This window comes from Microtus oregoni, unplaced genomic scaffold (assembly GCF_018167655.1).
Source record: "Microtus oregoni isolate MIOR12 unplaced genomic scaffold, Mior012 000054F_ref0000373, whole genome shotgun sequence".
NCBI classification, from domain to species: domain Eukaryota; kingdom Metazoa; phylum Chordata; class Mammalia; order Rodentia; family Cricetidae; genus Microtus; species Microtus oregoni.
In genome coordinates, this window is record NW_024543830.1 from 15,272,013 (window position 1) to 15,284,483 (window position 12,471).

General features: G+C 46.9%; 1 protein-coding gene across 1 annotated transcript; it reads right to left on the bottom strand.

Moving 5' to 3' along the window:
* Positions 1–5,993: 5,993 nt before the first annotated feature.
* Positions 5,994–11,545, bottom strand: LOC121437862 (glutathione S-transferase Mu 1). The gene is made up of 8 exons (XM_041637966.1): positions 11,362–11,545; positions 10,995–11,070; positions 10,569–10,633; positions 10,205–10,286; positions 10,006–10,106; positions 8,711–8,806; positions 8,518–8,628; positions 5,994–6,433 (listed from the first exon to the last, which is right to left on the bottom strand). Exons 1-8 carry the CDS (start codon positions 11,395–11,397, stop codon positions 6,344–6,346), a joined length of 657 nt encoding a protein of 218 aa, XP_041493900.1. The 5' UTR covers positions 11,398–11,545; the 3' UTR covers positions 5,994–6,343.
* Between the last annotated feature and the right edge of the window lie 926 nt (positions 11,546–12,471).

Sequence of the window (12,471 nt, forward strand, 5' to 3'; positions counted from 1 at the left end):
TACCTCTCAATTTACTCATGAGATCTTGTCTTTTTCTCCTTTCTATATAGATCCATGTATGTCTCCCTTAGTGTCCTCTTTGTTGACTAGGTTCTCCGTTGTTGTGGACCGTAGGCTGATTGATCATGTAATTTTTATCTTTAAATTTATTTTTTTAATTTATTACAGTCATTAACTTATATATTTTGAACTCTCTCTATTGCTCCAGGAAAAAGCCAACTCAATTGTGGTAGATGATCTTTTTGATGCCTATGTTCAGTTTGTAAGAATTTTACTAAGAACTATGCATATGTTTATCAGGACTATTGGCAAGTAGTTTTCTTTGTTGTTGTTGTATTTTTCTCTGGTTTGATATTAAAGTACTACAGACTTTGTAGAAGGAGTTTAAAAGTGTTCATTCTGATTCTATGTCATTTGTATAATTTAAAGAGTATTGTTTATAATTCTCCTTCGGAGGTCCATCAGAGCCTGAGCTTTTCTTTTTTAGTCAGAATTCTGTTTGTCACTGTTTCTATCTCCTTATTGATTGAAAATGAGGTCATGACTGCTCCTAGGTATAGTTGAGAGGAAGGGATTCATTGTAGATATGAAGGAATAGGACAGCTAGGGGTGTCTGGGAAAGTCCAGACTGAACAGGGCCATGATAGGAGGTGTGTGTGTGTGTGTGTGTGTGTGTGTGTGTGTGTGTGTGTGTGAGAGAGAGAGAGAGAGAGAGAGAGAGCAAAAGAAAGGAGTCAGAAGTGGGTGGGATGGGTAAAAGATTAAGAGGAGAGAGGGGAGGAAGGGAGGGGAAAAGAGAAAACTGTATAGTTCAATAAAAACAATAAAAATAAAATAAAATAGCTAATGAAAACATCACATGATTATCTCAATGCATGCAACATTCCTCCATGATACATTTCCTAGAGTGAATATGACTGGAGGCAACACACCTCAACATGAAGGTATATGACAAAACCACAGCCAGCATCATGCTAAGTGTTAAAAAGCTCAGAGCAATTCCGTTAAAGTCAGGAATGAATGGAGATATCCACTAGTCCCTTCTTTTTCAATGTAATCGGTGGACTTTGGCTACAGCAATCAGACAAGAGAAGGAAATTAATGGCATCCATGCAGGAAAAGAAATAAAATGATTCATTTTTTTCAGATAATATGTTATAGATAAGAGATCCAAAAAAGTTCAACCAGCAAACGTGTAGAAGCGATCAAGACATTCAGCCAAGTGGCAAGATTTAAAAAAAAAAAAAAAAAAAAAAAAAAGAGCTTATAAAACGTAGTAGCCTGCCGGGCGGTGGTGGCACACGCCTTTAAAACAAACACTCGGGAGGCAGAGGCAGGCGGATCTCTGTGAGTTCAAGACCAGCCTGGTCTACAAGAGCTAGTTCAAAGACAGGCTCCAAAAACACAGAGAAACACTGTCTCAAAAAACCAAAAAAAGTGGAGCTGATCTATTGGGAGCTCACCAAGGCCAGCTGGACTGTGACTGAAAAAGCATGGGATAAAACTGGACTCTCTGAGCATGGCGAACAATGAGGGCTGATGAGAACCCAAGGACAATGGCACGGGTTTTGAACCTACGTAATGTGCTGGCTTTGTGGGAGCCTAGCCAGTTTGGATGTTCACCTTCTTAGGAATGGATGGAGAGGGGAGGACCTAGGACTTACCACAGGGCAGGGAACCCTGACTGCTCTTTGGACTGGAGAGGGAGGGGGAGAGGAGTGGGGGGAGGGGGAGAAGGGTGGGAGGAGGGGGAGAAGGGTGGGAGGAGGGGGAGGGAAATGGGGGGCTGGGAGGAGGTGGAAACTTGTTATTTTTTTTTCTTTTCTCAATAAAAAAAAATGGGAAAAAAATAAAATAAAAAAAAGAACCAAAAAAAGAAAAAAACCCCAAAAAAACGTAGTAGCCTTTCTATATATCAAAAGCAAGGAAATTGAAAACATCGTGGAAACAATACCGTTCACAATAACAGAGTAGTGTGTGTGTGTGTGTGTGTGTGTGTGTTGTGAATGAAATTTAACAAGGACATGGAAGACCTCTACAATGGAAACTTTAAATCACTGAAAAATACAGATGCAAGAAGACACTACAAGATGGAAAGACTTTCCATGCTCATGCAGTGCAGAATTAATATTGTGAAAAGGGCTGTTTTATCAAAAGCAGTTCACAGATGACATTCTTCTCAGGAACAGAAATAGAAATCCTGAAATTCATACGGAAGCACAAAGTCACCAGTAGCCAAAGGAATCCTCAGTCGAAAGCACAACACTGGAAGGGCTCCAACTGCAGACCTCAAGTTCTATTTCAGAGCTGTGAGAGCACAAACGGGGTGACACTGTCACAAAAGTGAACACGTGACCAATGACCAAAACAGAAGACCCAAGCGTGAGTGCATCTGATATCTGTCAACACTGCCAAAGATGAATCCTGGAGGAAAGGCAGCGTCTACAGCAAAGAGTGCTAGGAAAACTAGATGTCCTCATGTAGGAGGATGGATTAGACCCGTATCTAGCACCCTGAACAAAATTCAACTCCAAATGAATCAAAGATCTCAATGAGGGAAAAATAGATCGTGTAAACTGCTAGAGGAAAACATAGGCAGCACCCTACAAAAGACAGGGGCAGAAAAGGACTCCCGTCATTCGGAAATTAAGGCCAACAAGTAATAAAATGGGACTATTTTGTACCTGTCAGATTGCCCAAATTAATAACCCAAGTGACAGTTCATGCTGGTGAGGATGTGGGGTAAAAGAAACACTTCTCCATTGCTGGTGGAAGTGTAAACTTGTGCAACCAATATGGAAATTGATATGATGGTTCCTCAGAAAGTTAGGAACCAATCTGCCTCAAGATCCAGCTATACCACTCTTGGGCATAGACCCAAGGACACTTCATCCTACCACAAAGACACTTGCTCAGTTATGGTCACTTTGGGCTTGTTCGGGATATCCAGGAACTAGAACCTGGATGTCCTCAACCAAAAAACAGGTAAAGGAAATGTGATGGAGTCATACTCAGCTGTTGTTGGAGGCTGGAGTCATTCTCAGCTGTTGTTGGAGGCTGCTTGTTCATCTCCTGACCGCACAGACTCCCAAAAATAATCACTCAGAAACTATATTATTGGCAATACTGTTTTGCCAATAACTTGAGCATACTGCAAGCTAGATCTTATATCTAGAATTAGCCCATTTCCATTATTTTATATTATACCACAAGGTTTGTGGCCTACGGGCAAGGCTCCAACTGGCAGCTTGCATCTTTCCCCTCTGGTGGCTACATGCTACATGGCATCTTCCTGTCTGCTGAGGCACATCATCACAAAGGCTTCCTCCTGCAGCACACAGGAATAGATGCAGAGTCGACACAGAGAGTCCTTGGAACACACAGCTCTATATGGGATGTCTCCATCAAATTTCTTCCCTCAGAGCTAATGGAACCACAGAAGAGGGGGCAGAAAGAGTGTAGTGAGCCGGACAGGATCGCCATTACAAGATGGCGCCAACATCCTGTCTTGTTGGTTATAAACAACTCCATATTTGGCTATGGCTTTGAGAGCTGCGCGTCCCCGCTTCCTGCATGCGCAGTGAATGAGGATCCTTGAGCCTATCCCGATGTGGTCTGGTGTCAGCTGTTGGTGGCAGCCAATCACATGGCGACCCGTGCACCAATTCCCTATTTAAGCGGCTGCCTAAGTGCACCCAGCCCCTTTGCTTCCTGCTGCCTCTCCCCTCGCTCCCTGCCCCTCTGGTCCCTGTTCCTTGTTTTCCCGCCCTCTCGTTCCATGCTCCCCATCAATCAAGGGCACTCCAGTAAAAGCGTGATCTGAGTGGAATCCTGGTATGGTGGTCATTCTTTCTCGCCGGTCGAGAAGTCCGTCACAAAAGAGCATCAGAGCCAGAAAGGAGGGAGGACACCAAAAGAAAAAGGCCCTCTGAATAAACAGTCCAAGGCTCATATGAACTCTCAGAGACTGAAGCAAGTGCAGGGTCTACACGGGTCCTTACTAGGCCCTCGGCAAACATATTACAGCTTTTTAGTTTAGTACGTGAACAAGTGGGTCTCTGGGTGAGGCAGCACACAGGAACAAGCATCTAGATCCACCCCCACACATTAATTCTTCCAGAACTGCAGGGGAGGGCCATGAAGGATTCACTGAGCTTCCTATACAAATGCACTGTGAGGAAAACAATGTTCAGCCACTCCCCACACGTCACTGCCAGTGGCTTCACTAGGACCCTGCCTAGTGACAGAGGTAACCATGGCAACAGTTCCTTACAAATGCTTATACACTCTTGCAAACTTCCAAAGCTCCTCCTGACAATCAGCTGGAGGCAATGTACAAGCAGACAGATCCTTATCTCCTTTGAGACCCAGAACACATTGAGAGATCCACAAAGACAGGGGAAGTTAATGTACTTCCTTTCCTGCACACCTCCAAGACTTACTCATGATGGACATGATTGGTTTTTGCTATGCGCAGTGGTAAGGGTACTCAAGAGACAGAATCAATAGCACATAGACACTATATTCTAGAGAGACTAATTATTTGGGGGACTTGTAGTAGCATTTCATTTGTATTTTAATAATAAAGCTTACCTGAAGATCAGTGGCTGGCTGTTTTGCTTTTCTGGCCTTCAGGTTGAACCCCAGTTTCTCTCTCTGAGTTTTTATTAATCATGTGTAAGGGGTTATGTGAGTGTGCATGGGCTATTTGTCATGAGAAGATGTTCCTGTGACTGTCACCCCATGATCTTCCCATTACAAGAGGAAAAAGTCAGAAAGCCCATGATGTACCCAGTTCAGACCTGACTGGACAGGAGGCACTGGGAAAGTCCCAGGTCATGACAGAGCAAAAGGAAAGCAGAGGACCAGGCCAGGAGATGATGGGCACCTGGAAATGACAGAAGGAATCCACTTATCATATGGCTTACTTTTTATTTTATTTTTATTATGGATGTTTTTAAATTTTGTTTTATGTCTACAGACATTTGGCCTGCATGTGTATATATGCACCATATGCATGCAATACACAGAGAGGCAGATCCCCAAACTTGAGAAACAGTCCATGGTTAGCTACCATGTGGCTACTAGGAACCAAACCAGGGTCCTCCGGAAGAGGAACCTGAGTTCTGAACCTCTGAGCCATCTCTGCAGCCCCCAAACTAGAATCTGATTAAAGCAGACTTAGCTCTTAATCAGTTCTCCATGAAGTGAATGAAGTATCCAATGTTAAACAGCTCCACTGACAGGGAGAGTCATCAACATTAGAGAAAGTATAAATAATAATTATGAGAGTTATGGTATATTCAATTCGGTTTCCATAGATAGATAAAAAAGGATTAACAAAGGATAAGTGTCCCCATATCAGCAGAGCTTCAAGCCAGCTTCAAGAGGACTCAGTAAAGACAATATAATAGACACCTAATATTGACAGGGTCAATTGTGAGGTAGAGAGAACATTCTGGGTCCCTGCTAGGCACTCCCACAAGCCTCATCATCACTCACTGAGACCCATATCTGTGTTCACAGTTCAAAGTCCCAGTGTGCTGCAGTAGAGAAGATACTAGGCAAACACACTTTATCCTCTAACACAGTGGTTCTCAACCTCCCTAACACTGTGACCCTTTAATACAGTTCCTCCTGCTGTGGTGACCAGCAACCATAAAAGTATTTCATTGCTACCTCAAAACTATAATTTTGCTACTCTTACGATTCATAATGTAAATAATATTCAGGATATCTGATAGGTGACCCCTGTGAAAGGGTTGCTCGAGTACCCAAAGGAGTCACAACACACAGGTCGAGAACAGCTGTCTAGAGAGCTTTGTGCCCACTGTGAGGGTCTTAGATTAGAAGATATTTCAGATTCCCTCCATTTCCATAGACACTTTAGAGGCGGGAAATACAGGCTCACAGCTTAGACCCTAGGAAGCAGCTGTGACACCTGGCAATTCCAAAAAGAAAAAAGAAAAAAATACAACACAGAGGAAGTGTGTTTCAGGCTTTATTGGAGATGAAATGGGCCTTGAAGAGCCCAGCAACTGGGGAACTTGAGACAGTATTGACCTGTAGGGTAATTCTCAGGAACAGAGTGCAGGGCAGACATCAAATCACAGAAGAGAACTCTGTGGTCGGATGGGGCACAAATGAAGAAGGGGCGTTTAGCAAAGGAAGCAGGGAGATGAAGACTGCATGGGTTTGACTAGGTTAAGAACTGAGGAGACAAAGCCGGAGAAGGGTGTGGGAATAACAGGGAGGCAGCAGTGTAGAAGGCCAGCTGTCCCCAGGGCCTGGAGGACCCTTAGCATAGACAGCTTCCCCATATAACAGCCAGCACAGCAGGGGTCTACTTGTTACACCAGTGCGCCATTTTTGAGAAGATAGGTGTTGGAAGGAAGCGACCCGTCTTCATGTAGGCAGAGATCTTCTTCAGGCCCTGCAGAATGGGAAGGACACAGCAGGAGCTCAGTCTGCAGCCCACTGAGATGAGCAGCCCCAAGCCAGGAGAGCCTTTGTCCTGGCATCAGGCTACAACACCATGCAGACTGCTTAGCTCCCAACGCTGGCAAAAGGGCTCTATCATAGCCCCTATTGAAGGGGAGACTGGATCCTGTGCAAGTGGTTTTATAGCCACTAAAAATTACAGTATAGGTTCAGAAAACCCACCCATCAATGCTGCAAGAAAGTTATCACGGAGGAACCTGAGGTCCAGGGAGGACGTGCAGCTTCCTAGGCTCACACACCTGCTGAAACAGGGCTGCTTCACAGATACTCTCTCCTGTGCGCTCTCTCTTGCTCTCTTGCTTGCTTTCTCCCTTGCTCTGTCTCTCTCTCTCTCTCTCTCTCTCTCTCCCTCTCTCTCCCTCTCTCTCTATCTTTCTCCTCCTCCTCCACCTGCTCCTCCTCCCTCCCTCTCTTTCTCCTCTTTCTCTCCCTCCATCCCTCTCATCTCTCTACTCAGCTGCCCTCCAGAGGAGACCCTGTCCCAATCTCTGCATGAACATGATCCTATTCCTGTGGTCACTCTTTTTAACCTGTACTTACACACGGGGGAGGGATCTACAGGATAAAGGAAATGAAAAACTTGACTGTATGTATTTAGGAAGACAGCCAAGCACACAGTGACTCAGCTATCATGCAAGAAAAGGAACATCAAGATGACAGCCCACAAAGAAAGCTGAACAAGATTCTAATCAGCGTCCTGAGAGCAGAATTAACTATCTGGAGCTCAGTACAATGTTACTGCACCCTGAATGTCCTCATCTCCTCTGCTAATACAGGGACCGCCCTGTGTGACTGTATAATGTGCTATAAACCACAATCCAAGTTGGAGAATACACAGACAATTGCAGGGGGTGTAAAGACATCCACGACCAACTAGACACAAGCTGGGCTAAGGGGCCTGCATTTCTCCACAAACCTATAGAGCCATTCCAGTTATTGCTAAGTACCCAAGAGTACCCAGCCTGGACCAGAACCAAAGCTTATGAGAGCTGGCTGAGAGAGACTGGAGATTTAGCTCAGTGGTAGGCCATTTGCCTAGCAAGACCCTGGATTCAGCCCTCAGCTCAGGGGAAAGAGAAAGAGTTAACTGAGAAAGCACATCCCTTGATAAGGAATGGGCAAGGGTCAACAGACTGCAAGGATTAAACAAAATCCTTGGATCAATGTCTTCAATTCCCAGATGTCTGAATGACCCAAGTCTGATGTAGGTGCTGTCCAGGCTGGGCTCAGCAGCCCTGGGGAGTATCAAGAGCATCTCACAGCCTGGCTTCCTACAGCTCTCTGCCTACTGGGTCCCCAGAGGGAGGTAGTTTGCATGTCCCCTGGGGCCCAACATGAGCCTCATATAGAGGAGGCTGCCAGAGAATAATAGTGGAGAGATAGAATTTGACCCCATTTCAGACAGGACCTGTGATGTGAAAGAGGAGATTGGAAGGGAGGAAACCAGAATGGCGCAGCGGTAGCTCACACTCACGATAAGTGTCCCCAACAGGGTGGGCACACACATGTCCACTCAGTGAGGCACCAACTGCGACCCTGGGCTCTCAATGGTCGGCAGATGAGGTCTGGCCTCTCGTGTCACCTCGGCCCTGCCTGTCTCACGCTCCTAATGCCAAGGCACACATACCATCGACATGCTCTTCCCAGCCAAGGATCCTAAACAGGAAACTGAGGCTGCATAGGTGGGGGTGAGTGGGGCTGAAGCTTTTTCCTTTGACACAGAGCAGGGACGGTGACCGAATGCTGACCCAGAGACAGATATGGAGCCCACTGCAGCTGCTGCTGGTATGGCGACGATAAATAAGTGAATACCCTCTACAGAGTCAGACCCCGCATCTGTGCGATGGGACTCAGAATCGCATCATCATTTGGGGATTTTGAAGTGATAAATGTTGCCCCATATGAGTCTGTAAAAAAAGCTCAAAAAGCCCTAGTTATTGTCCTTTTGCCTCAGAAATAGAAGAGCATTGTGGAAGAGAGGAAGACCGCTCAAAGGAAGCAGGATCCGGGCATCACCTCAAAACGGGCCATGTAGTCCTTCAGGTTGGGGAAGGCATCCAGGCATTTGGGCTCAAAAAAACGGTACTGGTCAAGAATATCGTAAGCGAGGAAATCCACATAGGTGATCTGTAGGAATTGAAGGCCGGTGAGACAGGATCTGAAGCCTGAGAACAATGGCAGCTCCCCCCCACGACCTCCCTCTCTTTACCTTGTCCCCTGCAAACCATTGCCGCTTGCCCAGAAACTCCGAATAGAGCTTCATCTTCTCAGGGATGGTCTTCAAGAACTCTGGCTTTTGCTTCTCCTGAGACAGAAAACGTCTGTCATCACCCTTAGGCTCCAGGTCCCAGCAGAGAGCTCGGGCTCCCAGAACCGTGCAAGAGAAGAGCCACCTTCCCAACAATGGGCCAGGTCTGTGCCTGGGCTTCCAGTTAACACGTTACTATTTTATTGGTGGCAGAATTCACGTCAGAGGTGATGGTAAGTCAGACAGGAATTACACTGTCCCTGAAATCTGAAGTCCACACCAGGTGCTGTGAGTGACACCCAGGACATCCTGAGTATCTTGCATGTCCTAGCTCAGAGATCCTGTGTGAACCACAAACACACAGGACATAAAGAGAAAATAGTTACACTACGTTGGGGTTGGGGGTCATGAGAACACATCACACGAGTGAGGAGCTTGCATCAGTGTTGAACAGTGACTAATACTGAAAGGAAGAAGGTTAAGCGGTCCTCTGGCTGACCCTGAGGTGACCCTGAGCGGGCATTAGGAAGATGTCCTGACTTCTACTGATACCTAAGACAGAACGATGGGGAATGGACTGGAGAGATGTGTGAGACCAAAGTGCATATATGACCTACTTGATTCATTTGGGGATATACTGCTTGCTGCCTGTTGGTGTAGGGGGGGCCAATATTGATATCAGGGGTCTTTCCCAATCACTGTCCACCTTATTTTTTTGAGTCAGGGCCTCTCGTGGAATCTGCAGCTCACAGACTGGCTGGATTCATTGGCCAGCATGCCCTCAGAAATCCTTCTGTTTCTCCCCCCAAACCACTATGATTATAAGAGAATGTTGCCAAACACAGGTTTTTATGTGGTGCTAAGGGTCTATACTAAAGCCCTCACAGCAAGTACTTTAAAGCACCAGGACATCCTCATATCCTCCAAATTTATCCTGAAGACTTTATGAACACTGGGTAAGATGAACATGGAATCGGCAAAGGACAGACATGGCGCAGATATACAACTACATAATGGACTTTGATCCACTGTTCACCCGCAGAATCTCAACCACATCTCGCAGGGTTACTCTAGTAAAAATATTTTCACAATATTGATGTGCTATCTCGCTGGGTTATGAGGGTCATTCTGCTGGTAAGATAGGAGAGCTTGGAGAATCGGTAACAGTTTATTCATTGAAGGAGGAGGCTGCAGTTCTGAATGCATGCCTTTCAGTCCTGCTGCCAACCCTGCCCACTCCACCACGGGCAACTCACAAAGTCAGGGTTGTAACACAGCATGATGAGCTGCATGCGGTTGTCCATGACCTGGTTCTCCACAATGTCGGCACGAATCCTCTCCTGCTCTGTCTCCCCACCTGCAAAACACACAACACAGACTCACCCTCAGCATCCCGCACCAGACAAGACAAGGAGATTGTCCCCAATGCTCCACCCTGCAGCCAGCCCCACTCACACAGGTTGTGCTTGCGGGCAATGTAGCGCAGGATGGCGTTGCTCTGGGTGATCTTGTGGGACCCATCAATTAAGTAGGGCAGCTGGAAAGGCAAGCAGGGACAGTCAGGTGGGATATGAGGACCCGGCATTCCTTCTCTGGGTAAGGACAGCCATGGAACGTGGCACTCAGTGTGTCTGGCAAGGGAGGGCCTCAGAGCATAGTACACACAGAATGGAAAAGCTGGGACACAGCCCATCACCCTGTGCAGCCACCAGGAATGGGAGCAGGAGAGCAGAAGCTCTGACCCCAAACCCTCTCAGCCAGACAAGAAGATGACATGAGGATGCCATGCCTTCCCCGAACCTCCCTTCCCTGCACCTACATTGGGAAAGTCCAGGCCCAGCTTGAACTTCTCATTCAGCCATTGGCTTCTATCATAATCAGGAGCTGTAGACAAGAGGATGTGAAAAGAAGTCAGCCCAGTGCCCACCCTACTCCTGGTATTCGACCAGGAGTAAGAACCCCTGAGGCAGGGGAATCCACAACCTCCCACAGAGTCACTGCCCAAGATGGAGGAGAGGGATACAAACAACGGGTAATAAGAGGAGCCTGAACGCAATAGGACCCCAATACTGCACCCAGCCTAATTATGAATACAGATGGGCCAGGAGTTCCATTCTCAGGGTTTTATATTGAAAAACCAAACTGCACCCCCAAAGAGGTTTCTGGAAGCAGCAGTCTCTAGCTTTAGCAGTAGGAGGGCTGCAGCTCAGAGGAAGCAGGTGATAGACCAGGAAGGTGTCATTACCGTCCCCCATGGTGTATCTCTTCTCCTCATAACTTGAGTCTGTGTATTCCAGAAGCAGGCGGATGGGGTGTGTCAGCTGGGAGAGACCAGAGACAGAGGTGAGGAATAGTGGGGACCTTGCTGTATGGCTTCATCTTCTTCAATTGAGACCACACACTGCACAAATGCAGCCACCATGCAACGTGCATACCTACGCGCGCCTTCACCACCACCCCTCCACACAAACAGCCTCCCTTAAACTCCTGAGCGCCAAGAGCTACAGGCAGAAGATTCTAGGGGGAGGAGAAGAGTGCTGAGGAGTACTGCTCTGCTAGAAAGACCTCGCTGTTATGAACATCCTGCTTCACATCCCAATCCCCTCTCTTACACCGCGGATATTCCAGTATCCCAGGAGCATAGGCATGGTGCTGGTGGTAGCTTTCTCAAACTGTCTTCAGTAAGGTAGACTTGGGTCTTTGGACAAGCTATGACTTTATGCAGACTCCCAGGGAGACTGAGGAAGACAAAGCAGCGGTCCGCCCCACTCTGCACCAATCCCAGTTCGGCACTCCCCTTTTCCCCTTGTGTAACCAGAGCTACAGATCCTGACCCAGAAGGCAAGAGGGCCACTCCCTCTCCGAGAGAGGAGGGATTAAGATCCTCAGCAGCCTCTGTCCTGTGCACCCTAAAAACAAAATCTGTTCCACTTCAAACCCTCTTAACAACTGCCGCCATCGCCACCTGCTGGATGCTCCGGAAACTGGCACTTTCCCTGGAGACTGGCCAGATAGTTAAAGAACAAGGATGTTCTTCCTTTGCATGGCAGAGCTCAGTTTTCATACTCTGACTGTGGGAATCTATCATTCTGGGAGTCTCGATTCTCAGCTTAAGTACAAAAAGACGCGCCCCCAATTTGAAACCATAATCTAGCACTATCCTTTTTTTTTTTTTTTTTGGTTTTTTCGAGACAGGGTTTCTCTGTGGTTTTGGAGTCTGTCCTGGAACTAGCTCTTGTAGACCAGGCTGGTCTCGAACTCACTGAGATCCGCCTGCCTCTGCCTCCCGAGTGCTGGGATTAAAGGCATGCGCCACCAATGCCCGGCCTAGCTCTATTCTTGAAGAAAGGGCTCTGCCAGTTTTTTGCACAGCTACCAATTGTTCACACAGACTCCAGTGACAGGAACAGTTGGTGACCTGGAAACAACCTCAGGGCAGGGACAAACAGAAGAGTAAACAGTCTCTGTATTTTGCTTTAGGAGATTTGGGGACCCCGCCCTCCTGGTCATCAATCATTAACCAATGTATTGGCCGTGTTTATGAATCCAAATTCAAGAACCAGACACAGAGTCAGAAAGCTGAGGGGAGTCACAATCATGGGCAGCAGTCAGATATCAGAACCAGCACAGTGCAAAGAAGCAAAGAGCTCACAGGTCAGGGGTGATGGAGTGGGAGAGCATGTGTTCCAAGAAGCTTGCTGTCAAGGGACAATAGGATGCTG